General features: G+C 41.8%; 2 protein-coding genes across 3 annotated transcripts in view; one reads left to right on the top strand and one right to left on the bottom strand.

Moving 5' to 3' along the window:
* The window catches only part of LOC146503840 (calpain-5-like), a 42233-nt gene extending 17661 nt beyond the window's left edge, over window positions 1-24572 (top strand). For both annotated transcript variants that reach the window (XM_085183898.1, XM_085183899.1), the window contains exons 3-13: window positions 6848-6979; window positions 16029-16237; window positions 17251-17443; window positions 17515-17708; window positions 17803-17880; window positions 17973-18168; window positions 18252-18374; window positions 18504-18700; window positions 19018-19139; window positions 19492-19628; window positions 19709-24572. In XM_085183898.1, the coding sequence (XP_085040024.1) occupies window positions 6848-6979; window positions 16029-16237; window positions 17251-17443; window positions 17515-17708; window positions 17803-17880; window positions 17973-18168; window positions 18252-18374; window positions 18504-18700; window positions 19018-19139; window positions 19492-19628; window positions 19709-19885 (1758 nt within the window). In that variant the 3' untranslated portion in view covers window positions 19886-24572. The remainder of the gene's footprint in view (window positions 1-6847; window positions 6980-16028; window positions 16238-17250; window positions 17444-17514; window positions 17709-17802; window positions 17881-17972; window positions 18169-18251; window positions 18375-18503; window positions 18701-19017; window positions 19140-19491; window positions 19629-19708) is intronic.
* ompa (olfactory marker protein a) lies at window positions 11926-14584 on the bottom strand. Its single transcript, XM_085183923.1, has 2 exons — window positions 14391-14584; window positions 11926-13396 (listed from the first exon to the last, which is right to left on the bottom strand). Exons 1-2 carry the CDS (start codon window positions 14463-14465, stop codon window positions 12965-12967), a joined length of 507 nt encoding a protein of 168 aa, XP_085040049.1. The 5' UTR covers window positions 14466-14584; the 3' UTR covers window positions 11926-12964.
* Window positions 24573-25953: the final 1381 nt, after the last annotated feature.

Here is a 25953-nt window from a genome sequence, read left to right as displayed (position 1 = left end):
GTGGAGACGGACAGAGGCAGTAGGCTGGGAATGGTGGTGGTGATCATGAGACAAGGCTCCATATAAAGAGAGGAGAGGTTAAAGGGGCTGAATGGGAGAGGAATTCATGGAATTTCAAGCCAGCAGCGTGTGTGTGTGTGTGTGTGTGTGTGTGTGTGTGTGTGTGTGTGTGTGTGTTGGTAGGTGTGGACATGAGTGGAGAAGCTTGTAAGATTATTGTGAGTGGGTGTGTTGCCTTTAGTTGTGTTTAAGTAGCACTTTGTGTAATCTGAGTGATTTTTCTTATCGATTAGCTGCTAATGGAGGTTCTCTGAAACTGAAACTGAACTGTGTGTGTGTGTACAAAAGGAACTTGAATTTACTTTTGTATTGTGACCTGTGTGAAGTGCTTTACAACTGGTTGTCTTCACACTCACCCTGAGCAAAAAGCACCTTCTGTGAAGCTTTTGACTGAGCTGTTCCTGTTAAATATAACAGTTAAATACAACTGTGACTAGCGCTGGGCCATATTATACTGTTCACGGTAATACCGGTACAATGTTAGGGAACGATAACAAAATGAAATATCGAGATAGAATATGGGTAAAACGTGCATGCGCAGTGCCTTTGTTTTCAAAGGGGAAAAGCGGATTGTTGAGTGAAACGGATAAACCAGAATTGGTTTTTAAAAATGGTGCAACTTCACTGGTTTGGTGTTTGTCAGTCAGATACACAACAAAACACATTTTTTTGTAGAACATGTAAGCGGGCCGTCATTATTACCGTGTTTGTCGGACTAAGGTGCTCGTAAATCTGGGAGTAATCTGGGTCCTAAACTCTGTCCTTTTCAGGTCCCAAAGTCAAATGAACACTGGACAGTTTTTAACTCTCAGTGACGCTGCAAATTCTTTCATCTTTAATAAAAAGATCAGCATTGGTGCTCTACCAGGTGTAACTATGAAGTTTAACATCCAGGCATCCATAAAAACAGAATTTATTACATTTAACAGAGTTACAAGTTAGCAGGAAGTTAGCTCGCTAGTTTTGCTAGTTACCTAAGCGTGATATAGCATGTTCTGACTGAGAGATTTCTGAAAAAATTCAAACGTACAGCTTTGTTATCATTTCCAACATAAATGAAGACAGAAAACTAAACAGCAGTGACGTTTGTAGGGTTACTGAAGTTGGGCCAGCTGGTATATAATGAATGATGTGCTACTCAGACCTTCCCAAAGTGTGGGGCCCGCCCCCTAGGGGGGGCGCAGAGCCATTGCAGGGGGGGCGCGGCATGAAAAGGGAAAAAACAAAACAACGCGTGGACACTGCTAGCATGGGGCGCCCACACAAACGCAAAGCAGGAGATGAAGCATCGCTGAATATGTTTCCAAACCAACTTCATTCTAAGCCAAAGACTAGAAAATATGGTGAAGCATATCTTCCCTTTGGTTTCACCTGCACAAGTGCCGAGGTAGGTCTCCCCTGCAGGATTGCTTTTCCCTTAGTGGGAGCAGCGCTGGGGTGTTTAAATCACGGACAAACAGTATCCCACATTCGGGATTTTTAGTTCACTAACTACTCCTGACATTTTGGAGATGTTAGCTCTGTATACAGTTAAGTTACAGCGGGATACGAATAATATCAGGCTGATCCTGCAACGATTTGTTCCCTCGGTTCAAATCACAGACAAACAGACAAACAGTATCCCACAGCTGTTTATGTTTTTAAACCTATTTTGCACAGAGAGGCATTTTTTGAAAAATGTATTGATAGCAATGTTGAATATTATTACACAGGAAAAAAAACAACTACACGTAAAATAATCACACCGTGACGCCTTTGCCTTTCTAAATAGAGGGACAGTAACTGCGTGTTTATATGTAAGCGTGTAAAACCTGAAGGTATAGACAAAATACTGTTGATCTGACTATCTGCCATTCTGCAATTCATCTCCTGTAAACAATAACGTGGTGCACAGCGTGACGTGGATAAAGGCACATACCTTTAACGTTGCGTGACGAACTCTGTATTCCTCATCCACAGGCAGTTATTTGCAAACCTCCAACAACTTCTCTGCGTGACTGAAGTCAGTCCAGGTCACACTGCAACTGTTTGCAGGAAGGTTGAGTCCGATCAGGCCATCTGTGGAATCACCTTACGATCAGAAGTGACCGAGAGTGTTCAAAATGCTCAAGCTCTCCAGAATGTCAAAAAAATCAGTACAGCTTTCCTGTTTTTACTTGTGTGACTGAGACATTAGCTTGCTCTGATTTAGGAGGTAGTTTTATCAAGCTAAGTGTGCCAAGTGTCTGGTGATTTTCTCTAGAGCCAATTTAAAACAAGTTTACTCGGCTACCGTTATCTCAGGGGGTTGTCTGCACCTCATCATTGGACCACGGTGGTGATTTGTGCACAGCCACTTTACTCGTGGCAGGTTTCTGCTAATGAAGAAGAGGCTTAAGAGTAGACTAGAAAAGCGAATACCAGTATATACAATACCATTTATATTTCCCTATTTATGGTCATCTCACACATATGTGACTGAGCACAGAAGCTCCACCCACCCATTGTTAAAACCTTCTGTTTTCAAGAAGCAGCAAATCAGAAGACAGTTGGCTTAAAGGGAAGGAGTTAAAACAGCTTGTTTCAGATTAAATGAACTGGGGGGCTTCACCAAGACAGAGTATGAGATAATAAGGATCATTTAAAAATGAACAACAATGTTTTTATAGACCTATTATTACTTTTGTAATGTGGTGGATAAATGTCTAATGTTGCCTTAATTCCATGTTGGATTTGTTTAGGATCCTTAAACTGCAAAAGTGCCTCTTACCAGAGGCTTTGAGTCAGCCCCACTGAAGGAAAGCTTTATGCAGTGGAACAGCAGCTGTTTAAGTTCAGATGCTGGCTGAACATCGTGCTCGTAATGGAATTGTTGCTTAACAGATTTCCAGCCTCACTCTGCTGCTGTGTACAGAATCTGTGCTCGGCCTTTCACGTTAATAACGCTGAGTCAAAAGATTAATTTCTTTCTTGTCTTGTGATTTTTTTTTTTTCTTGACCTGCATAAAATCTAAATGCACTGCTCTTTAAGTGCTTCTCATTGAGTCTTATTTGATTAAATGTGTAACTTTCTGTCTTCCTCTAGGCTTGTAGTGTATATACTCTATGAAAGAGTGATTTCTGTGTATTTCGCATGCTTTTACTGTTAATTATTCATGCTAAATTATTAAACAGAGCACTTAAAGCATTTGATCAATATTATTGATTTGTTCAGGGAGTGGAGAGATAAGGGAAATATTTCTTTGGTTACACCCTAAACTTAACCCTGACTTCTCTGTGGTGTCTCGTGAAACTTTAGCACTCAATATCAATGCTTCAGCTCCAGCACTCAAAAGACAGCTGTATATTTAAACCAGTGATCATATCAAGAGCTTATTATTTCAAGCTCTATAAGGCGGCAACCTCGAGGTTAAAAAGTGAAGTGCCCCAGCCTGCAGTTCCTCTACCGTCCACTTGAGGCTGTGTTCAGCAGAACGGGTCAGTCCCATATTAAAATGTCTCACTTCAGAGCAGAAATAAACAAGTTCACGACCTGGTACAAAACTAGCTTTGGTTTCTGTGGATAGTTTTCAGCTTCAGCTCTGGGAGGACTGAGCTGTCTGTCAAATCATCTGCTGTGGCTGCTTTGATAAAGGGGCTGATGCTAACCAGGTATAACAAAGTGGATCTGTCGACTGAGTTTGTGCTGTTGGTGAAATTATTATTTTTGCTTCCTGTGTAAAAAGTTTGTGCATCAGTTTTAAATGGTAATGAGTATTTATTTATTTTTCGTTTGTTATTTATCACTAATCAACAGCTTTCTGTGTCTGTGCTTATGGGTTACGGATGCCACTCGTTAACCAAGCTAGCTAGTGCTTACGGCTCAGGTGTGGTCACATGGTGGTGACTAAATGTCGAGTTTGTGCCAAGTCATTTCCTGTTTCCTGTTTTCCTGTTCGAACTACCAACCGTCCAAAGCTGTCTTTACATCTTTTAGATACAGTCTGTGGCTTTTACTGACCTTTCTACACTGGAGTTTACAGCACTATAATTTGCCAGCATTTTCTTTTTTCATAAACATTTCTGATGTGGATCTCTCATACTGGTTTTATTCATTGTGAGTATGTTAATGTCTTTAAAATGCCACTGAGAGGCTTATTGACTGATACGTGCTTCACTTTCCAAATTTCAGTTTAACAATTTAGCTTTGAACTAAAGAAATGTTAATAATGAGATAATAAGTTAAATAAAAGAAATCATTAGTTTAAAATCAGAATAGTTCGCTTGTCCAGCATCCTGCATGTTACATGGTTGTAAGCTTTTTTACCTCTAATTCTCCTGAATGCATGAAGTAAATGCACAAATACACAAGTTAAGATGGAGAAGCAGCGTTTGGTGGCTAGAGGTGAAACACGGATCAAAAATGGCTCCTGCACTGCTAATTTCTATAAACAGATGATGCAGACGTAGGCAAGTGACCTGAAGGTTTCTGCTCACATTTCTAGTCCATGTTTGAACTCCACGTGGAGTAGAAAAGAAGCGCTGCAGCACTCAGGATTTAACAAGCAGTTTTTATTGAAAGCGTGTGGAAGTAAATTATTGTTCATGTAGGCGATGAGGTGTGTGGAATGATAAGGATGGCGAGGAGGTGGTTCATGGCATGTTGGAGCCTGTTAATATTATGTTGACATGCAGCTAATGATGGTCGCGGTCGTTGTGTAAGGCAGTTAAACGTACATATCAAAGGTTATTTAGTGATTGGTCCCATTGAGACAAAGTTCATCTTTGAATCGTAAATTAGAAATGTTTCCGTTTGCGTCAGTGATCGAATCGGGAGATACAGACGAGGAACACCGCCCAGATAATTTTGTACACGCCAATATATGTTGATGTTTTGGGCAAATCAGTATGATGTCATAGATTTACAGCTTAATAGAAAAAATGCTAAAGCATGGCTTGTGCTGCAGTGGAAAAGCAGCAGAGTTCGTATAAAGATGAAGCTGTGGTGCATTAAAGCGTCAAAGTGAGGACTTTGATCCCTGAGACATTTTGTGTCCTGACATTCACTCTTTGCATTTCTCACAGTGCTCTTACTTTTAGAGAAAATCGTAGTCAAAGGAGCTTGCAAATAAAAGCGTCTGGACTTCTTTAAGTTGCTTGAAGACGTTTCACCTCTCATCCGAGAAGCTTCTTCAGTTCTAGGGTCAAATGGTGGAGAGTCCCAGATTTAAAACCCAGTGGGAGTATCCCCCACAGAGGGACAAAGGACCCCATGATGATCCAGACGCTTTTCTTTGCAAGCTCCTTTGACTCTCTTTTTTTTTTTTTTTTAATTGATTTTATCTCTTTTGAGTTTGTATGGATGACTCACCTGCTGCAGGTTAAATCCACTTACGGGTACAAATAAAGGAACCTGATATCACACCGTGCCCTTTTATGGAGAGTATGGAGCGTTTTCAGCATCGCTATCTTGGTGTTTGAAACCAGGCGTGACAGGGGAAGGCTAGCTCCGGCAGTGAATCCGAGGGACGTGCTCATTGGCTAACAAGCTATCAATCATAACTCTTGGGTTATAAACTCTGACTCTAATAATAATCAGAATTAACTAAATGACCATCACGCTTTATTTAGTATGATCTCAAACTCCTCAGGATCGTGTTTACTGACATCACAGAGAGAGAGGCAGCTGAGGCTCATTTCAACATCGACTTCAGCGCCACCAAAGTCTGTTGGGGACCAGAAGAGTCTCCCCCTGGTGGCCATTAAAAAGAATGCTGTTTTAAGGCACTTCTGCACTGGCTTCACTTTTCAGACCTGGAGGGCGACATTCATCTTTTATACTGTCTGTTTCCGGGAGAGGATCTTACCTCTCTGTGACTGGATCTCTGCCCAGCACCTGCAGAAGGTGGAGAGTTGCATTCAACTATGCTGAGGCTGCAAAGCAGACCAAGGACCACCATCTGTAGTCAAACTGCAGTCAGCCCACAGGATGGAGAGCTGACTGGAAATGGAGCTGAATATTAGACCTGTTATCTCTTGTCCCAGAGAGCAAACGCATATACATCCTCCGTCTTTCTCCTCTTCCATTATCTCAAACACAGTCTTAGGGAAACACTGGATCTTTACTGTCTGTGCATGTATAGTAGCTATATGCACTAAAAATAGTGGCCTTTAATTTGGAGAATGCACACAGTAAAGCTTTCTTCCTGCCGTGGGCTGGCTCTGCTCAGATCTGCAGTACACAAACATACTGTTTTTAATCCATTCTACACCAGATATAAGACCCGGAGAGGCTAACTTTGTGGAGCCATGTGTACATTTGTCTCTACATACAGTTAGTGGTCTTCCTGGGCGTGTGCTCTGGTTTATCCCACCTCTATCATTTGGCTGCCGTCCCGTTAGTCTGCCTCTGTGGTTTGTTTGGCTTTGAATCCTCAGAAGAGACTTGTAGTTAATCGGGGAGTGATTTTACTCTGTATTTACCTTATGATGTTTGACCGAGTGCTCCGGGTAACGCCCTGCTTTACGTTCATCCACACCTGGCAGCTGTCCTGACCACATCCGCCTGCTGTTTTCCAGAGACACACTGCAATAAAATACACAGTATAAAAAGATTCAAACCTGGATTCAATTATAATACGGTTAGAAGTGGATTAATTGTGCCTGTAAATAAGAAGATGAGGATAAGTATTAACTTTACAGGGGCCGTGATGGTTCCTGTGGGTCAGATTTTATGAGTAATCAGTTACAGAGTTTTGAGTGTATGTAATGCCTCTAAGGAAGAAAATTAGTTTGTCAACACTGATTTGTCTCATCTTTGCTGTTCCAGGAGTTGACCAGCGACCCCCATCTGTTTGTGGACGGCATCAGCGCTCATGACCTGCACCAAGGTCAGCTGGGAAACTGCTGGTTCGTAGCCGCCTGCTCCAGTCTGGCCTCCAGAGAAGCTCTATGGCAGAAGGTGAGAGAAGGAAGAACAAAAGCTGCACTCATTCCAGAGATTTTTATAGACGTGGTGGGAAAGGCTTTATAGGAGAGAGAAGGCATTGGTCCCACACTCCTGTGGCATCCAACTCCCAGGATACAATGCAGATATCCTCTGCTGCAGTGGCTGTTGTGAGACAGACGGGGGCTTTTCTAGAGGGCTCTTAAATAAAGGCCTAAACTGTTGCAACAACAAATAATAATAATGTTTATGAAATAAGGGATGAGGGAAGCGATGTTTCATGACTTAATCGATTAAAGATTACATCTCCAGATGAAACTGTGCTCGTGAGATATCTTCAGTTCATAGTTTTATATCCTCGACCACACAAATATCCTCTGCTGCAGTGGCTGTTGTGAGACAGACGGGGGCTTTTCTAGAGGGCTCTTAAATAAAGGCCTAAACTGTTGCAACAACAAATAATAATAATCCAGAAGTCAGGCATTTATTAATCCAAAGGGGAAATTTCATTTGTTAAAGGTGCTCAAGTGTGAGTGTGAAATATAGAAAAATATAAACTGCAGTATGTGCGAAACTAAACAGTGAGCGAGGATGATCCAGGTGTTACAGGTAGGAATGATTTGGTGCATCGTCGAGCACTGTGAAGACAGCATGCTCCTCTCTGACACCATCCTCAGTCATAAAATGATGTTTCAGCTCTTATTTCCAGTCCGGTTGATTTTAATGACGTTTTTACAGCAAAACTCACAAAAAAGCAGCTGCAGAATATTAATATTTATTTTAAACACGTTAGATACGAGGCCTGACATGCGATAAAAACATGCAGTTTTAAGTGTCCTGTATCATTAATACAATTTGTAGCATATCAGAGTATTTTAAAATTGATTGAAAATTCAGCGAATTTTGAAGGAAAAATGTTGTTTGGTGATTAAGTAAATGCTATATATAAAAAAAATAAAGTAAAAGTAAATAAATAAACATTCATTATTGTAATGTATAATAAAAGTAGAGGGAAAAGGGAGAAAATGAAAATAACTGAATTAAATTTATCTCGATAGTTTATAACTTATTTTTTTCATGTTATCTGAGCTGAACTGAGAGAAGGGGGCTCTACTGTGTGTGTGTGTGTGTGTGTGTGTGTGTGTGTGTGTGTGTGTGTGTGTGTGTGTGTGTGTGTGTTGGTAGGTGTGGACATGAGTGGAGAAGCTTGTAAGATTATTGTGAGTGGGTGTGTTGCCTTTAGTTGTGTTTAAGTAGCACTTTGTGTAATCTGAGTGATTTTTCTTATCGATTAGCTGCTAATGGAGGTTCTCTGAAACTGAAACCTCCACACCAGCCATGAACTGAGTCTTGAAGAGGAAAGAGCTGACAAGACTAGGGCTATTCCTGCTGACTAACATGCTCATCATTTAAACGCAGGTCTATAAGTGAGACAACGTGAAACGGTCTAAGATGAGCGATTAAGTGCTGTCCGCATAAATGTTTATGAAATAAGGGATGAGGGAAGCGATGTTTCATGACTTAATCGATTAAAGATTACATCTCCAGATGAAACTGTGCTCGTGAGATATCTTCAGTTCATAGTTTTATATCCTCGACCACACAAATATCCTCTGCTGTTGTGTTAACCGGTGGGTTTACTGAGCACACGAACAGGACTGCACACGTCTCTCTGCTCCGGGATATACTGATAGTTTCTGATATTTTTGAGAACATCAAACTGATTTCTCCATTAAACTAATCGGATACTTTTCAAAGATTTGATCTAATACGCCCAATCTCGAACCATCTCGTGATAAAGATTCCTTCCAAAAATATTCCAGGATGCAGATCTGGATCAAACCCCATCTTTGGTAATGCTCGCATGCAGGTACATCCATAACTGTTGGAGCTTCCTGCTAATAAATGCCAAACAAATCCAACTGCATGCAGCCTTTGGTGTCAGAAGTTACCGATGGAAGTAACATCTGTTGTCCATAAGATGGCGCTATAAACTGATGAACAGATTTGCTGTGGGTTGCAGACAAAATGATTTAGCCACATGCTTAAAATCCAAAATGTTGTCTTAAATATTGAGATATAAAGTGTGTTTACTTTCTGCTGCTTCGAGCGAAAGATCACCGCTGTTCTAAAAGTATTTAATTAGGGTGCTTTTATTCTTTTTACCATTAAATCAGCACTTTGTTACACATGAAAAACCTGTGTAACCACACACACACACACTTGCTGCCTCCTGCTTCCTCTCTGCTCTCAAAGGGCTTCCTCTCAGCCTCCTAGTTTTCCATCAACTGGAGGGAAAGTGAAGTCTGTTTTAGGTGTAGTTGCCTCTGTGGAGCACCCAGTTGTCTTGACACCCTTCAAAGGTCCAAAAACAAACAAAACCGCTTCTGTGGTGACGACAGCAAAGCACACGGACGCTTATACAACAGTTACTGTTGTGTGAAATGATGTGTTTGTGTCGCACACAGAGCGTGGAAGTGTTTCAGTAACACTTAACATAAATAGCACGTTTATAATTAATAAAGTTAAGGTCTTAGTTTGGGAACTGTTAAGTATTGCCAAATCTAAGACTGCCGCTAGCTGTTTAAACCTGAAACAACGTTTCCTTCTTTGTGTTTGATTGAACTGATTTATTTTCACTTTCTGATGATTTGCCTGTTGAGACAGACTCTCTAATAACAGCTTTGCTTCCAGCTAACAGCCACATTCCCTTTCAGTTCTTTCTCCTTAATGTTGAAATCCTGTAAGACATGTTGAGGATTTAAAAAATAAATAAAGGAGGGGAGGGGCTGAAAATGAAGAGTAACTTTAACAGCTTAGCTTAATACTCCTGGAGACTCAAGTGGACAAAAGGCAAATAGACTTTTCCAGAGTTTTGCTGTAGTTTCAGCCACACGACCTGGATGGACTTCTGGCACCATTTACACAACTCTGTTCTCTTGCTACAGAATTTACACAAATAGTACATAAAGAAAAAGGATCATTTATCAGCTGTGCTTCTGTTTTTTAAAAAGGACATTTCTTTAATCTATTACTGTGGTCCAATTTTCCTGTGTTGTGATTATAAATTGCACTTTTTTTAAAGTAAAATGAGAGGAAGAAGCTCTAAAGTTACTTAAAAGTTGTTCAACTTGATTTCTCTTTAATCAGAAACAGAAAGTAAGAGCGAAACATTTTGAACCTAAATGCAAAGGTTGAAATCTTGAGGTAAAACTGTCATTTTTCTTAGCTGCAAATGTTCATCCTGGAAGATTGTGACAGTTTTTTAAAAGTAGCTGCTGTTATTTTTTAAATGAGTGAATCCAGAGGGACAAAATGTTTGAGTTATCTGCTACAATGTCCAGTTAAAAGGGTGCTTTTTTATCTTGTGATGCAAAGATTACAGTGGTTAGGAGGCATGAAAAGGAAATGTCAGAACTGTCAAAAGGAAAAACAACTCGACTCAACTTGCGAGCTTCTCCCAGCTCTTGTTGTTGGAATTGTTGGAGAGAAAGCCCCCATCATTTTATTGCTAAGCCTGTTTCAGTAATGTGGAAAGTTTGAGTGGAACCACAGTGGGAACTATTGTAAGCCAAGACCAGATACTGTAGAGCAAACCAAGACACGCTGGAGTTTTTCCAATCTGTTTCCATTCATTCGCAACAGAGAAACACAGAGAGGAGGAAGCAGGATCAGACAAGTTACAACACAGAGACCTCTAACCTCTTCAAACAATTAAATATGCTGTTATAATGGTGGATTTATAGACATACAGGTGTTTTGTATTTTTAAGAAATGAAAACTTGTAGGAAAATCAGCAGAACTTTAATAAAGATTATTTCTGATCATTTATAAGTAGGTTTAATTTACTTTTTTAGTAAACATGGCAGAAAGTGACAGTCTAAAAGTCCAGAAATGTGTAGTGGTCACACATGGGAAGAAGATGGTGTGACAAACAATCTAAATGAGGTTCAGACGAACGAATACAAGAACACAAATTCCTGTGTTCCTAGAAAGCTCGACTAGTCCTGACAAGCAGCACAGCTCAATCTGGCAGCGAGCAAAGAGAAGCTAAACGCAGGGAGGAAGTAGAGCTGACAGGAACAGACAAGTACCCACAATAACAAAATAAAACAGGAAATGACCTGATAGAAATGTAAAAAAAAAAATACTTTGTTTATCAAGCGGCTAAACAGGAAAATGTAGAGTGTAACATGTAAACAGTGGGTGTCTTAACTATGACCCATTGTGCTAACGTTAGTAGACTCCCTCATGGGCCCATTTTGAGCAGGGAAAACACTGCTGACCATGGCCTGAGTTTCCAGTAATGCGGTCAGTGCACAATCCCTGTGAGTCCACACTGATCTAAAAGCTCTGTTTCATTTAGGTTTCTGATGCTGAATAAAGTCATGGGCGGAGTTTTACTTATCTAAAGCCTTACTTGTTATATGTCAATGCTAATTAGAAAACTCAAAAAACAGTTTTATTTTTTATCTCTCATCTACCTGACACTCTACCTGAGTTTCTTTCTGATTTTTCAGACTTTTTATCTAATTTGGTGCTCAGCTCAGATAAAATAATTACTGTGAGCAATTTAATTTTAACATACACATAGATGCTGAAAATGACGGCCTCAACACGGCATTCAATCTATAATTAGACTCATTTGGCTTCTTTCAAAAAACTAAAGAGCCCACCCACCACTTTGATCACACTCTGGAGCTTTATCTGAAGATCCAAAGAGTGTTTAAATTATAAACAACAACAACCCCTCCTTTGCCTGATCATTTGTTAAAAACATTTACATTTACAATAATGAATTGCAAAGCGTGGGGAATAAATTTCATTACAGTAGATGTCTTTCTGAAGTGCTGTAACTACGTTTAAGTTCCTCCACTGTTGCCTTCTTACATCCTCACTGTGTACGACTGTCCTGCTCAGTAACACCAATAAAAACCAACACCAATGAGAACACACACACTGCTTTCAGTGGTTATTTAATTGGCGTCACACCATTGATCTCTGTTTCTATCAGCAGGCATGCAGTGGAAATATTTGGTTATCTATAGAAACAATGAAAGGAATAAGAAACAACAACTGCAGCAAGTCAACAGTCACAAAACAAAGTAATCGACATGTTGTTAAAACAGTCAGCTGATCATAAGTTGTTGTTTTTTTTGTTTTGGGTGTTTTTATTCAAAGGTAAATAATTTCAGAAAACTTTAGAGGTTCTAAAAACTGTCAATATTTATTATATGAAACCTAATTAAATAATCTAGTAGATGTTTGATAACCACCTGTGAGCATCAGTAACATTGTATTTAGCATAGTTTCAATAGCAAAACTTCTCAGATGTGATACATTGTAACAGAAACCAGCATTGATACACTGAATGTTTCTGATTGTTTACTGGCGAATGTTTGGAGACTCATATCACCATGTAGGCTTCAAACCAGTTAAAACATATGAAAAGTTTTCTTTGTACCTATAATTTGATACCAGGCTCTTCATTTTGCTTGATATCTTCTATAATTTTCTAATGTAGTTGTTTTTTACACACTGACGAATGGATCCTTATGTCTGTGAAATAGAGAAACTGGACTGCATCCATTGGGGTGAACTGTCCCTTTAATTAGCACCAACATATATAAAAGCATATTAAGTGTTAATTCAGAGCATTTGTTTTCTTTCTCTTGTCATTGTGTTCGTTTCAGGTTTTATTTTCACAAAAAATGTTGCTTTTGTGTTGAAATACTTGCTTTAAAGCCTGTTTTTGGTGTTTATGTAACTTTTGTTGTTAAAAAAAAAAAATCAAACAGGCGTCTTACTTACACTCAAAGATAGGAAGAGAGTTACTGTTTAACTAGTTTGAGGGAGAATATTTAAGCTCATCTATCTCTGATTGGTTGAAACAGAGTTGTCAGGTTTTTCTAATCAACAGTAAAACAATGGCTGATAGAAGAGAAATTTTTAAAGGCTTCTTCTGGACTCTATCAGGATTCTACTGGCACTAAATAAAAGTCATTTCTCTGTCGTGAACTCGATCGAGCAGTTGAGATTCGCCGCCTCGGCCCCGTCCTTGAAAGCAAGCAGGAAGTACATGACCTTCCTGACTTTGGCGAGCTCTGCAATCCTTTCGCCGAATTCCTGCATATCCGCCTCCAGGCACTTGAGCTGCGAGTCCTCGGGGTCGCCGGCATTACGCCAAAATGTTCCAATGGGCTCCAGCAGCTGCCGGGTCATCAGGTTGGTGAGGTCGGGGGTCCAATGCTGGCAGATACCGGTGATGGTGACGCGGCCGTAGCCGGAGAGGGAGAAGTACCAGCGGGAGAAGTTCAGCTCCTGGATGGCGAAGTCCAGCCGACACACGGCCTCGTAGGGCAGAAGCAGACGCTCGCCGTCCTGACGCTTCTGCCCTGACCGCTGCAGGGAGGACACGCGAAGGCGCATCATCTGCACAGGAAAGAAGCACACAGGAAGTCGGTTCATGGTTGGTTTGGACTGAACTTTCAGTCTGGGTGCTGGTATCAGTGTCTGAGTGACGCTGTTTTACGCTGTGCTCAGCATTACCTGTGCAGTGATAAGACTCATAATGACGGGAAGGTGATGGGGCTCAAAGGTTTGTGCATTTGTGTCAGAATAAGCAGTGTTTTTAAAAGAAAAGCAGATAAATGGCACAAACGGATGATGTGCTCTCTGGGCTATTTTATACAAAGTGCCGTTCACACCTATAAAATTAAAATTATGAGTCTGCTGTTTAATCAACTATTATCAGTTTTTTTAGAAATATTTTGTGCAACTGAGATGATAGTTGAAGTGTCTATTTTTAAAATGTTTTAAAGTGTGTTTTTAGTGTGGCTGCTTTGATTGGCAGGCTTGCTGACAGACTGTTACAGCTGATTGTTACACATCTGCTAATGAACACAAGCACTGAACTGGACCTCTCAGCTGAGCCTTTTGGAGCATATTTAATGGCATTAGCCAACAAAAGATATGTGCTGTTTGAGGAGTTTTAGCATGTGAAGTTCAGTCTGGCAAACTGTCCGTCAGCCTGTTCACTTCTCATCCCAGTGTTGTTAGTCTGGGAGTCTTGGTCTGTCAGTGCAGCGAGCCCACTCCTCTGTCTGTATGATACATTTGAACTCAGTCATAAAAGCTGATCACCTCCACTGTGACAGCCACACAGCTGAGTGATCACACGTCAGTCTGATGGGACTTTTGTGCATCTTTCTTACCATCACACACTTGACCTTTTCAATTTTGCCCCGCCACATTATAATAATTAAAAAGAGCTAAAGTTACACAGAAAATTAAACTTTATATGAAATAAACATTAAAAACTGTACTTGCTCTGATCCAGTTGCACTTTATTCTGAAATTTGCATCCACACATTGTGCCAACAGACTTTTCTGTTTTGCATCTGAAGTTGAGAAGTAAAAGCCTCACCTCTGTCAGCGCGGTGTCTTCTTTGAACTCCAGCACAATCGTGTTGGAGGGAGATTTGGCCTCATCAGCGTCCATCTCTAAGGTTTTATTCCTGGGATAAGGAGAAAGGAAGAGCCTGCCTGTGTGGATGGATGCTGTGAGAGATGAAGCTCTGATGGAGTTTCTAGTCTCAGCCTCTTTTCTTCTCTCACTCTATTCTCATAGGCTCCTCTCCCCCTCCTCCCTTCCCAACAGTTTCCATCACAGTGTACCACTTTCCCATTTTGTCCCATCCCCCCTGGAGCCCACTGGGTAGTTTGGTTGGGACGTATTGATTAGCACGAGGGGGCAGGAGAGATGAGATCGATGCAAACAGCTGATTATTGTGACAGTAACGGTCACATTCGTTAGTCGTCTGGTTGTGCAGCCAACCCTGCTTGGGTTATTTCAGTCGTCCAGCCTGAGTCAGACGTTCCTGCAGAAACTGAACATTTCTGCAGAATCACACACGTCAGGTGTTTGTAAAGCAGTTTATATTTGACATGAACGCTGAAGCTAACAGAACAGCTGAGAGCATTTTCTGTAGATTCATTTTTCTCTACAGACTGTACAAAATGTTTGAAAATACTTTTTGAGGTCTTTTTTTTTTTTTTTAGGGTGTTCAGTAGGCAGGTGATGTGTGAAGGTGCTAAGCAACAGGAAACGCTGCTGACGTATGACAGGGAACGGTGGGAGTTTCCTGAGGGCTTCTGGGAGCCCGGCTCGTCTTAGCTCAATGGATCACTTATTTATTTATATCACTCACTTCACTGGTGTGTGTGTGTGTGTGTGTGTGTGTGTGTGTGTGTGTGTGTGTGTGTGTGTGTGTGTGTGTGTGTGTGTGTGTGTGTGTGTGTGTGTGTGTGTGTGTGTGTGTGTGTGTGTGTGGTCAGCTGGGGTTTCAGCGCAGGATGTGGATGGATGACGTTTGCTCGTTAAAAACTTTAATCCTGAGTTGCTCCTGACGCTGAATCAGAGACGCTGAATGTCATTAATGGGAAACGAGTGGAAATCGTTCGTTTCAATCTTTATTTTTCTGTACGTGTTCGTAGTGTGGAGCTGTTGTGGGTTTTTTTTGTTTTTTTTTAATAGAAAGTAAAGATGAGAAAATATATTTTACATGAGTTAGAACCCACAATCGCTCCCTGTCTGCACCTGAACACGTTTTTAAACACTGTTATGTCTGCATACTGTTTGCTTAATATGTGGCTTACATTTAAAACAGCCTTCAAGGACATCACCTGTAAAATAAATAACGCTGTAAGCAGCGATGGTCAGTCGCACCTTTGTGCTGCGGTCCTGGTGTTTCCTTTGGGTGTGATTGAGGTCTGGCCCTGGATTCTAATTGGCTGTTGAACAAATGAGTTATAAAACTCCCAGTGTCACAAGGTGGCGCTGAACCTCATTTAACATTGACGTGCAGATGTTTCCAGGCCGTGTAAAAGGCCTGAAAATGACCAAAACGGCATCTGTGGGCGACTTCCTGTTGGATTCAGGGCGCAGATCCCCGGGAGGCTGCTCCCCAGATATGACACAGCTGAGCAGACCGCGGTTACGTCTGAGCTCGAGTGAGGTGATGACCATGGTTTTTATGTTTTTTGTGGGGGTTTTTTTCCAAAGGTGATTCCTGACTGGAAGGATCAGGAGTGGGACAAAGACAAACCGAACTCCTACGCCGGGATCTTCCACTTCCGCTTCTGGCGGTTTGGAGAGTGGGTGGACGTAGTGATCGATGACCGGCTCCCCACGGTGAACGGACAGCTGGTGTACTGCCACTCCAACGACAGCAATGAGTTTTGGAGCGCGCTGGTGGAGAAGGCCTACGCCAAGTAAGCACTTCCTCAGATCAGTAACTGAAAACAGCAGCTTATAAAAACAGAGGATATGAAGAGGCAGGAAGAAATAAAATCACTTAAATATTTTACAGCTGTGGAAAGAAAAAAAACACTTGAAGAAACTCATGTTGAAGAAATGACTCAGGTATACATAAATGCATTAGAAACTGACCCAAGGCTCTCCAGTGACATAAAAACAGGAACTGAAATTAAAGTAATTTAGCTCAGAACCAATAACACAATACATGGAGGAATTTCAAGAACTCTGATTGGATGATTTTTTTTTCTGAAACATACAAACAGGTGAGTTTGTCCCAAAATAAGGACTGACACATTAAACTCTGAAGGAAAGTGTTCCCACAAACTAACAAAGGACAGGAAGTCTCTTTGCACAGCTGTCGCCATCTGGTGGACTCCAGATAGAACGCAGGTTTAAGCCACCTCCTCAGTGGCTTCATTTTTCCCACTCGGAAGCTACGTCCATGTCTTACAAGTGCTGAAACCTTCTGATTACAAGGTGCAGCCAATCAGAAAAGGGTTAGTTTAAAGGGGGAGGAGCTAAAACAGCCCTTTTCAGATGAAAATGGGCTGAGGAGCCTCAGGAGGAGGATAAAGGAGGATTAATGTGAACTGAGTCCGTGAATGAGCAGAATGAGTCCAGTATAAAGTTTCATTCTGTGCTTTTAGAGATGAAATCTGAGGGGTCAGATTTTTAACTCTGACATTTTTCCCTTAAACTCAGTCTTTTTGAGTCCACAGCAGATCTGTTTTCTTATTTCAACAGTGAAATTCAAACAGGTGCTGATGTGATCCTAGTTTAACATTTCAAAAGGTTAACATCAAATTGATTAAATATAAATTTTACTCCCTGTAATTATGTTTAATTAGCAATAAAATGATGGCATGAATCGCTGACTCTGTGTTGTAAATCTGGACAGTTACTTGAAAAGCAGAATGAGACTCAAACGTTTGTTTAGAGTAGTAAAAATAAATGTAAATGTTTCCAGGATGTACGGGTGCTACGAAGCTCTGGATGGGGGCAACACGGCCGATGCTCTCGTGGATTTCACGGGAGGCGTGTCCGAGCCGATGGATTTGATTGAGAACGGGTACAAACAAGACGAAGAGAAGCAGCACGAGCTGTTCGAGAGAGTCCTGAAGGTTCACAACAGAGGAGGCCTCATCAGCTGCTCGATCCGGGTAAGGACACGTCAAACGCAAACCCACGCCAGCCAAACGAATTCATTCATCTTCTCGACGTGTCGTTCCAGGCAACCACTCAAGCGGACATGGAGGCCAGGCTGGACTGCGGCCTGGTCAAGGGCCACGCCTATGCCGTGACGGACGTCCGCAAGGTGAGGCTAGGCCACGGCCTGCTGGCCTACTTCAGGTCAGACAAACTCAACATGATCCGCATGAGGAACCCCTGGGGGAAGAGAGAGTGGAACGGGCCGTGGAGCGACAGGTGAGGAAGAGAGAAATCCTTCAAACAGGTTCTCTTGTTGAGATGTGTGGTGTGATACAGATGATACAGATGAAGCGTTTGTGCCTGTTTGCAGCTCTGAAGAGTGGCAGAAGGTCAGTAAGAGTGAGCGGGAGAAGATGGGCGTCACTGTGGAGGACGACGGAGAGTTCTGGTGAGTTTTAGTGCTGCGCTGCCACCTGGTGGCTCTTTTACAACTTTATCTCACAGGAAATCATGCGAGTCCTTTCTCTCCTCCTCCTGCAGGATGACATTTGATGACTTCATCGCCAACTTCACCGACCTCATCCTGTGCCGTCTCATCAACACATCCTACCTGAGTTTACACAAGACCTGGGAGGAGGCGGTGATGCGGGGCTCCTGGCACCGCCACGATGACCCGCTGCTCAACCGAGCTGGGGGCTGCACCAACAACAAGCACTCCTTTCTCCAGAACCCGCAGGTGTCTCATTTGTTCAGAGTTTCAGGTTAAAATTCATCCTGTGCATTTATGACAGTGTGCATGTTCGTTTCTGTGTGTCGCAGTATGTGTTTGACGTGAAGAAGCCGGAGGATGAGGTGCTGATCTGTCTGCAGCAGAAGGAACGTAGGGCCACCCTGAGAGGGGGGCGAGGAGAAAACCTGGCGATCGGCTTCGACATACACAAGGTCAGATATTCACGGGCGTTGTTATAAAATCTCCAGGTCGTTTGTATTTAAAGGACGGCTGTATTAGATTCAGTAATTTAAAGTGAAAAGCTCAAACTGGAGTGAAAACTTCTGCTGCTTCCTGTTCAGGTGGAGTTAAACAGGACGTACCGAATGCACGTGACCCAGCAGAAGGTTGGCGACAGCATCTACATCAACTCGAGGTCTGTCTTCCTGCGCATCGACCTCAAAGAGGGCCGCTACGTCATCATACCCACGACCTTCGACCCCAGCCTGGAGGGAGACTTCCTGCTCCGCGTCTTCACCGATGTCACCTCAGACTGCAAGTACGCGGCACACGTGGTTTAGCTCGCCATTTTCAGAGATTTTCTTCTGTTTCTATTAATGTAGGCGAACAGTAAAGACGGCAGATGGTCTCCCTGCTGCACTTTAAGGGGAAAATAAACTCTTGTTTTCCATTAAATCCATCAGAAATGCTGGGAACTGAGAGTGAGGGGAGATTCCCCTCAGTTCAGACACGCAGCAAATAAAGACTTTATGAAAACAACAACACATGAAAGCATTAATTATCATTCTGTGTGTACTCAGCGTTGCACATTTAAACACTGAACCACAGAAACGGACCTTCCTGTCTGTCCCGCAGGGAGCTGACTCTGCACGAGCCCCAGAAGACCTGCTGGTCAGGGATGTGTGGTTATCCCTCTCTGGTCACTCAGGTCCACATACTGCAGGCCGACGGACTCGCTGCACAGGACTCAGACGGAGGTAAATGCTTCTGTTCTTCTCAGGAAACCTGCCTTACACCTTAAAGACTGTATATAAAAGACGGACGTAACCACCGTGATCCACTCAGGCATGTTTGTTTGGCTTCGTGAGAACGATTTGGGGCATTAGACTTTTACCCCAGATCACGGCCTGATGATTAATCAGCTTTTGAATTCAGAAGCTTCCGATCATAAAACTCAGAATAAAGCGCTTTAAAGTCCTGTTATAAATAAATGTTTAAAGTGTGGTGAGACCTGTATGCCGATGCGTTTAGGGGACATCTGTAAATTGTAGCTCAGAAACATCATGAAATGTCCACTGATGTGTTGATAACTCAACTGTGTCTCTCCAGCATCGGATCCTTACGTGATCATTCGCTGCGAAGGACAGAAGGTCTGCTCGCCGGTCTATAAAAACACGTGCAGTCCCATCTTCGACACCAAGGGGCTCTTCTACAGGAAGAAAGCCAACCAGCCAATCGGCATCGAGGTTTGTGACACACAGAAGTGTGTGTGTGTGTGTGTGTGTACATTTAAAGCGCTGACCTTCTGTCTCTCTGTGTCTCTCAGATCTACAACAACAACGTGCTGAAGGACTCCTTCCTGGGTCAGGTGACGCTGCCCGCCGAACAGGGAGAAATAAAGAAAACGTTCCACCTGAAGGACAAGGGCGATCGCCGTGACAACGACCTCTCTGGTACCATCACTGTTGCGATATTGACGAGCTCGATACTCACCGGTATCTAAGATTTGGAGCCAGGAAACATTTCTGAAGTTCCACAACGCCCGGAAATGTCTCACAGAGCACCTACGCTGGGTGTATCCATAGACTGTAAGTAGAAGATGGATGCAGCTAACGAAATGATATTTCTCAGTAGCATGATCTCATCTACACAGCCTGAATTTTTTTAGTCCATTTTAAGGATGTTGTAGTCCTTGAAACAGGCAGCAGAGAAAAATCTAATTCCTTTGAATCCTCATGAATTCTCCACATCTTTCCTTCTTTTGCCTCCTTCATGAAAAAACCACAGGAGGGAATTTTTGGAATCTAACAGAGACCAAAAGTGTTTTTAAAAAGTCCAAATACCCACTTCAAAAAGTTTCAACTCGAGGCTTCAGAAACCGGACACTGCAAACCAATGGATCACATGGCTGTGGCTGCTGCCATCTTTCTTATACAGTCTATGGAATATCCTGAAAACGTCAGAGTTTGATTGTAAAATTTTGTTTACTGCTGTCTACTGTCAGCAGCTTCTCTATGTCAGTTTTTATTAGACAGTTTAATGTGTTTTATCTTTAATTTTCACGCGTTCATTCCTGACGGCCGAGGTGAACTCTGGTCGCGTGTTCTCGCTCGTTATGAAGCTAATACTGTTTACGTGTCACCCTCGCACAGGACTCTGTGTTTGTTATCCATGGCAGAAACATGCCAAAGATTTTTAAAATCTGCCACTTCATTGTTTGTACCAGCAGTCTGTAAAATATCCGGACAGCAGACATGTTCAGACGTGCATGAGATTATCTACCTGCGGCAGGTGTGTGCCGCCTGCTGTCGTGTCTTTGTAAAACTGTCCCAGAGTCACTTTAATCTTAGTTGAATATAATGATTTTTTTTGTCATGTTTTATTATAGATTCAATTTAATCTCAGTGCTCGCTTCGCACTTCATTATAACGCCTCCCTAGTTATCGCGACCCTGAGTTGGAGAGCTAGGTCTCAGCTCAGTATTTTTAGGGTTTCTTATTAAAGTGCTCAGTGAGTGTAGATCACTCGGTAACACTAAAATGACCACTTTGTCCATCTTTGACTTGATGTGTGTACACCTGTGGATGAGCTGTGTGCTCACAAACCCGCTGAGACCAGAGTGAGGGGGCAGCTGCATTCTTTCTAATGGCCAACAGAGGGCAGCCACTCTCCTGTGAGAATGCAGCCCTGCTTGAGTTCATGGTGCCAGTTATTTGTTTATTTTGTGATTTACGGCCAGTATTAGGGGGAAAAAGCAGAATAAACACGGTGTTCAGGTGTGCAGTAGGTTTTCTGATAACTGCAGAAGTCAGAGTCACAATTATTTTAGCCTTTAATCTCAATTTTTGAACACGACTGAAGATCTGGGTTCCTTTGGTAAACTTTGACCCTGGTCTTTCTACACCATTTACTCTGGGTGTAGTCCATGTAGTCAAACTTCCTATTACTTCTATTTATATTACTCCTTCTGGCCTACAGTCATCGTGTAGTGTCTGATACCAACATTGTCCTACAAGATAATTAGTTATCAACAAACGTGCACTTCTTCAGATCGAGATCTACTTTTACAGTTTTTTGCTTTCAACTTTAAATTGAATCCAGATGAACCCAAGTGAAATGAAAAGGAGGTGAAGGGGGCACAGGGTCTTTTGGCAGGGAATGAGCTTTTAAGTTAGTGTAAGCTTTTATGGAGCATACCACTTTAAAGGAAAGGTGTGTTCAATTTATAACAGGATAAAAGGAGAGCTTTGAGTAGATGAACGGCTCGATTATTCTGGTTTCAAGACAGACAATGAAATTCAGTTGCATGTCTGATATCCTGTTTCTCACCTCCACAAATGGGGTTCTGTCCATCTTTGATTACAGTCGATCTGTTTCAGTGCTGTTCAGTCTGATGTAATCAGGCCTGTAAGAAGCTTTGTTTCTGTCTTGTGTTCAACTCTTGCAGTGTCTGATGGTCGTTTAAATAAAGTTTACTTTTAAAAACTTTCCCTTTGTGTGGTTTGATGGAGGCACTGCACTAAAGTTGTGCTTCATAAAAATCCCACAGCCTCACATCAAACTCACTGATCATCACAAAAGCCAGTTTGCCGAGTACTGCATATGTCCTCAAACTACATTTAAACTCTATATATGTATCTCTACAAAAAAATGAAATTATCGTGTAAAAGAAGTTTAAAATAACTGATCAGCAGTGTTTATGTAGGATTTACTGTGAAATCTTCACATGTTTTCAGTTTCAGCTGTTCAAAACCTGCAGCTCCAAATTAAGTTTAGAAATAAAACCCCATTTTTGTGTCATGTGATATCACAGCCACACCTGCTTTCACTTAATGACCCATAATAACAGAAACAAGCATCAGTACTCGTGATGTGTGATCCCTTTCTAATATCTCACTGTAAAAATGTTTAAAGTACATTTTCAATACCATGTGGTTTGATCTGCTGATCAATAATGAACCTCTTTTTCCCCTTTAAATCCATTTGCTACCAGGCTCACCATGACCGTCTTGCATTCAGTTGCCTTAAAGTGTTTTCCAGCCCCGGATCTCAAAATGCTGGAAAAATAAAGTGAAATAAAAAGCAAAAAATTTGGTCTTTGAAACTCATGAAATATTCAGACTAAAAGTTTTCCTGGCTTGATTAAAATACACCAAACCAGCTGACTGTGAGGAGTTCATCTGGGAAGTGGGGCTGTTTTCACTGGAATGAACACAAACAGGAAAACACGGAAAGCGGAACAGATCCAGGTGAAGGAATGATAATGAGACACGGAGACGGTTTTTGAGGAGATGCCGGGATGTCGGTTTTAATAACTTAGAAAACATTTATGTTACACCAGTACTACGGTAACAGTACAACAGAGAAATGGAAGGAGCCGCAGTTACACCCAGTTTGAACAGTTTAAACAGCTTCGGCGGCCGACACTCAGCACATCGCGTTCAGTGGAATGATTTCAGACTAGAGGCGTAAAAAGCACATTTTAACCTGCCTTTAATGCTAAACAGGTGAGTGGAGGGTCAGCAGAAGCTTTTACTGACACACGGGACTGAAAATTAATATAAACTCAGATCACTGCAGTTCAGCATGGAGGGGATTTTCCGAAACCCACTTTAAATCCAACACAACATGATAATGAGACAAACCGTCCCGCAACACCTGAACAAGCACGGAAAGTACCTGAAAGAATATTTACCAAGAGAGCTGGCGGTGAGCTTCGGCCATGAGTGAAGTATTAATGATGCCACTTTGGAGCTTTTAGGGAACAGAAGTTCTCCAGCAGGAAGCTAAGCCTTTTCGGAAGCTCAGGAACAACAATAACAGTAATATCAGCTTTAAAAAGGATTTAAAAAAAGACTAAATAAACCATCTACTCGCATGTGACAACCTCCCAATCTGCATCTTTATTATCTTCACCTCAGATATTTTGGATTCTTTGACAGTTCATTTAAAAATAAAAATGTCTCAGGCATTTCCCGTCTGACGTATCGGCATCTGTGCTGTTCAAGAGCATCACTGCACACTGATTATTCTGTGATGTGTTTAAAGCAGAAAAATCTAATCTTTCTTGAACGTCGAAAGCTTCAGACTTTAACCAAGTAAACTATGTTTATAAAAAAGAACCAACAGGAAACTTTATTTTAAAAACATGAAATCTTTTTGTCTTTCCTTCCGTTTCTACTGCCAGGTAGGAACTTTTTGTAAATTCCTGTATTTAAAAGTAGTTTCAAACTTTTTTGATTTAACCAAAGCTGTGACTTTGTCCATTAAAGAGTTTCAGTTCAAGGTGAACTGGGGCTGCACTTTCCTGTAATGCCACTTTTATGCAGAATTGAGTAAGCGTAACCTTTATTTAACCAGGCAAGTCATTAAGAACAACTTATTTACAACGAAGGCCTGCGGGAGTCAAGTGGACACGGTGGTTTAAAAAAAACAAAAAACAACAACAAACAGAAGCACACGTCTGAAAACATCTCAACACAAGTGCCAGTAAAACACTGCCCCCTGCTGGTGAAGTTTAGTTACATGTAGCAGAGGGTCATTACAAAAAGCACCTTTAAAAGGTGCCGTTTGTAAAACTGTCAGTTTAGAAATACTAATAAAAGTTAACAGCACAACGTAAAGATGTAACAGCTGCGACGTTAGCTTTGCTTTGAGCGTGACCGCTCCTGCCTCTGACTGTAACGTCCAACCTGACAAGAAGTAGCTTTGCTCAGACAGCCGCCTTGTTTTCTGTGAGTCAGTATTAATGCTTAGGTTTGTGTTTATCATGATGGAAGCGGACTCAGTGGCCTGTGTAGTTTTTACACATCACACCTTTAAAAATATTTGAAGCTGAAATCATGAAATCATCCAATCAGAGCCGAATCATCAGGGCTGAATTTATCAAACCACTTAAAGAGAAATGGATAATCTGTATAATGTTACAAAGAGAGGATATCCCTAATATGGTCATCTGTGGCAGAGATGCCCCACCCACCTGCCATTCACGATGGGCAGCCAATCAGAAGAAACTTAAAGTGGGCAGGGCAAAGACAGCTCATTTCAGATACTGGAGCCGAACTGAGGCCCAGTGCCAGATGAATACGGATTATTATAAACTTTGAATCATGCAGAACAGGCCCGCTGTGAGCCATCAGCCATTTAGGTCTCAAAGCAGATTCATCGTGATGGCTGTGAGAAAATAATAACATACTAATGCATTAAAAAAAAAAAAAAAAAACATGTTGACTGGGTTTGTATTTTTCCATGTATTTCCTCCTGTTGATATAATTATGCATTATAACTATATTACACTGAATTATATTTAGTATTTGAGTAAAATTAAATGATTTTAAAGAATCCAAAAACAGCTGTTCTAAACGTTTTTACACCTCTAAGAGCATTTTGAGGTGAACTCTGAGTAGTTTGATAAACGCAGGCCTGAAGTTTAATCATCATCTGAACTCTAAAGAAAAACTTTTCAGTGCCAAAAAAAAGTCTCGGTAAGGTCAGCGGAAATGTTTGAGTCCAACTTTTAAAGGTGAGCTTGGTGGAAATTTAAAGATAAATGAAGCCTCTTTTCATTAACAGCAGGTTAAAGCCCTGACAGTGATTCGACTGTTTGCGACGGTTAAACAGAAGCTGACGGAACAAAACTCTGATTAGTGATCGGTGTTCGTTTTCCTCCCCTGAGCCTCGGTCAGAAATAAAGATTTGTTCCTCCTTAAAACGAGGCGTTCAAACTGTTAAAACGCTCCGGAGACGCGGGGCGGGACTGAGCCGTGAGACGGGGTTTTACTGGTGAACGGGCTCCACGCTGCTCTGATGGAACTCCGCTGCGGAAACAAAAACCGCTGGACGCCGGTCGATCTGCAGGTCGCTCGCAGCAGCATCTCTCCTCCTCTCCTTCGTATAGAAAATATAACACTATATTTTACAAGAGGACTAAGAGAACAGAACGTCTATTATCTTACAAGGAACAGGCAGAGTATGTACAATGAACGCGCCGGCACGAGGACGAGAGGAAGCCAGACACTTTGGATCCGAAGCGGTGACGTGGAGACGAAGCTCGCTACAGATTCAGAGTCTATATTTACAACGACTTCTAAAAACTTTTCAGCGCCGGGCCTCCGTACGATTAAAAAAGTTCCAGGATTGGTTAAACCCGGTAACAGAAATCTGATTTATTTGGTTCCTCAAAGCCTGGATTAGCACAGTCAGTGTTCACAGACAGCACGAACAGTTTAAGGTAACACAAAATGAAACGGCAGACGTTCCCTCTTCAGTCTTAAACTCTCACATTAGGAGAGTCAACTTTTTCTGTTGAGCTTTTAATAAACAGATCACAGAGCAGATGATGCTTTGTGACCCCTGGAGCTCTCCGTCACCTTAACCTCAGGACTTTTTTAAAAAAAATCCTCCCAAATTGCAGCGGAGGACAAAATCATCGCTCTCACTGCAAAAACTCCGTTTGTACTGAGAGATGTCTTTTTTTGCTGGGTTAGAATGAGGCTCATGACTGAGGCCTGGCAGGTAAAAGCAAAGAAGAGGAAGGAGGTGAAAATATGAATGAGCTGATTATGGAGGGCG

Source organism: Neolamprologus multifasciatus, chromosome 14 (assembly GCF_963576455.1).
Source record: "Neolamprologus multifasciatus chromosome 14, fNeoMul1.2, whole genome shotgun sequence".
Classification (NCBI taxonomy): domain Eukaryota; kingdom Metazoa; phylum Chordata; class Actinopteri; order Cichliformes; family Cichlidae; genus Neolamprologus; species Neolamprologus multifasciatus.
This window is presented reverse-complemented; position numbering and strand designations above follow the sequence as displayed.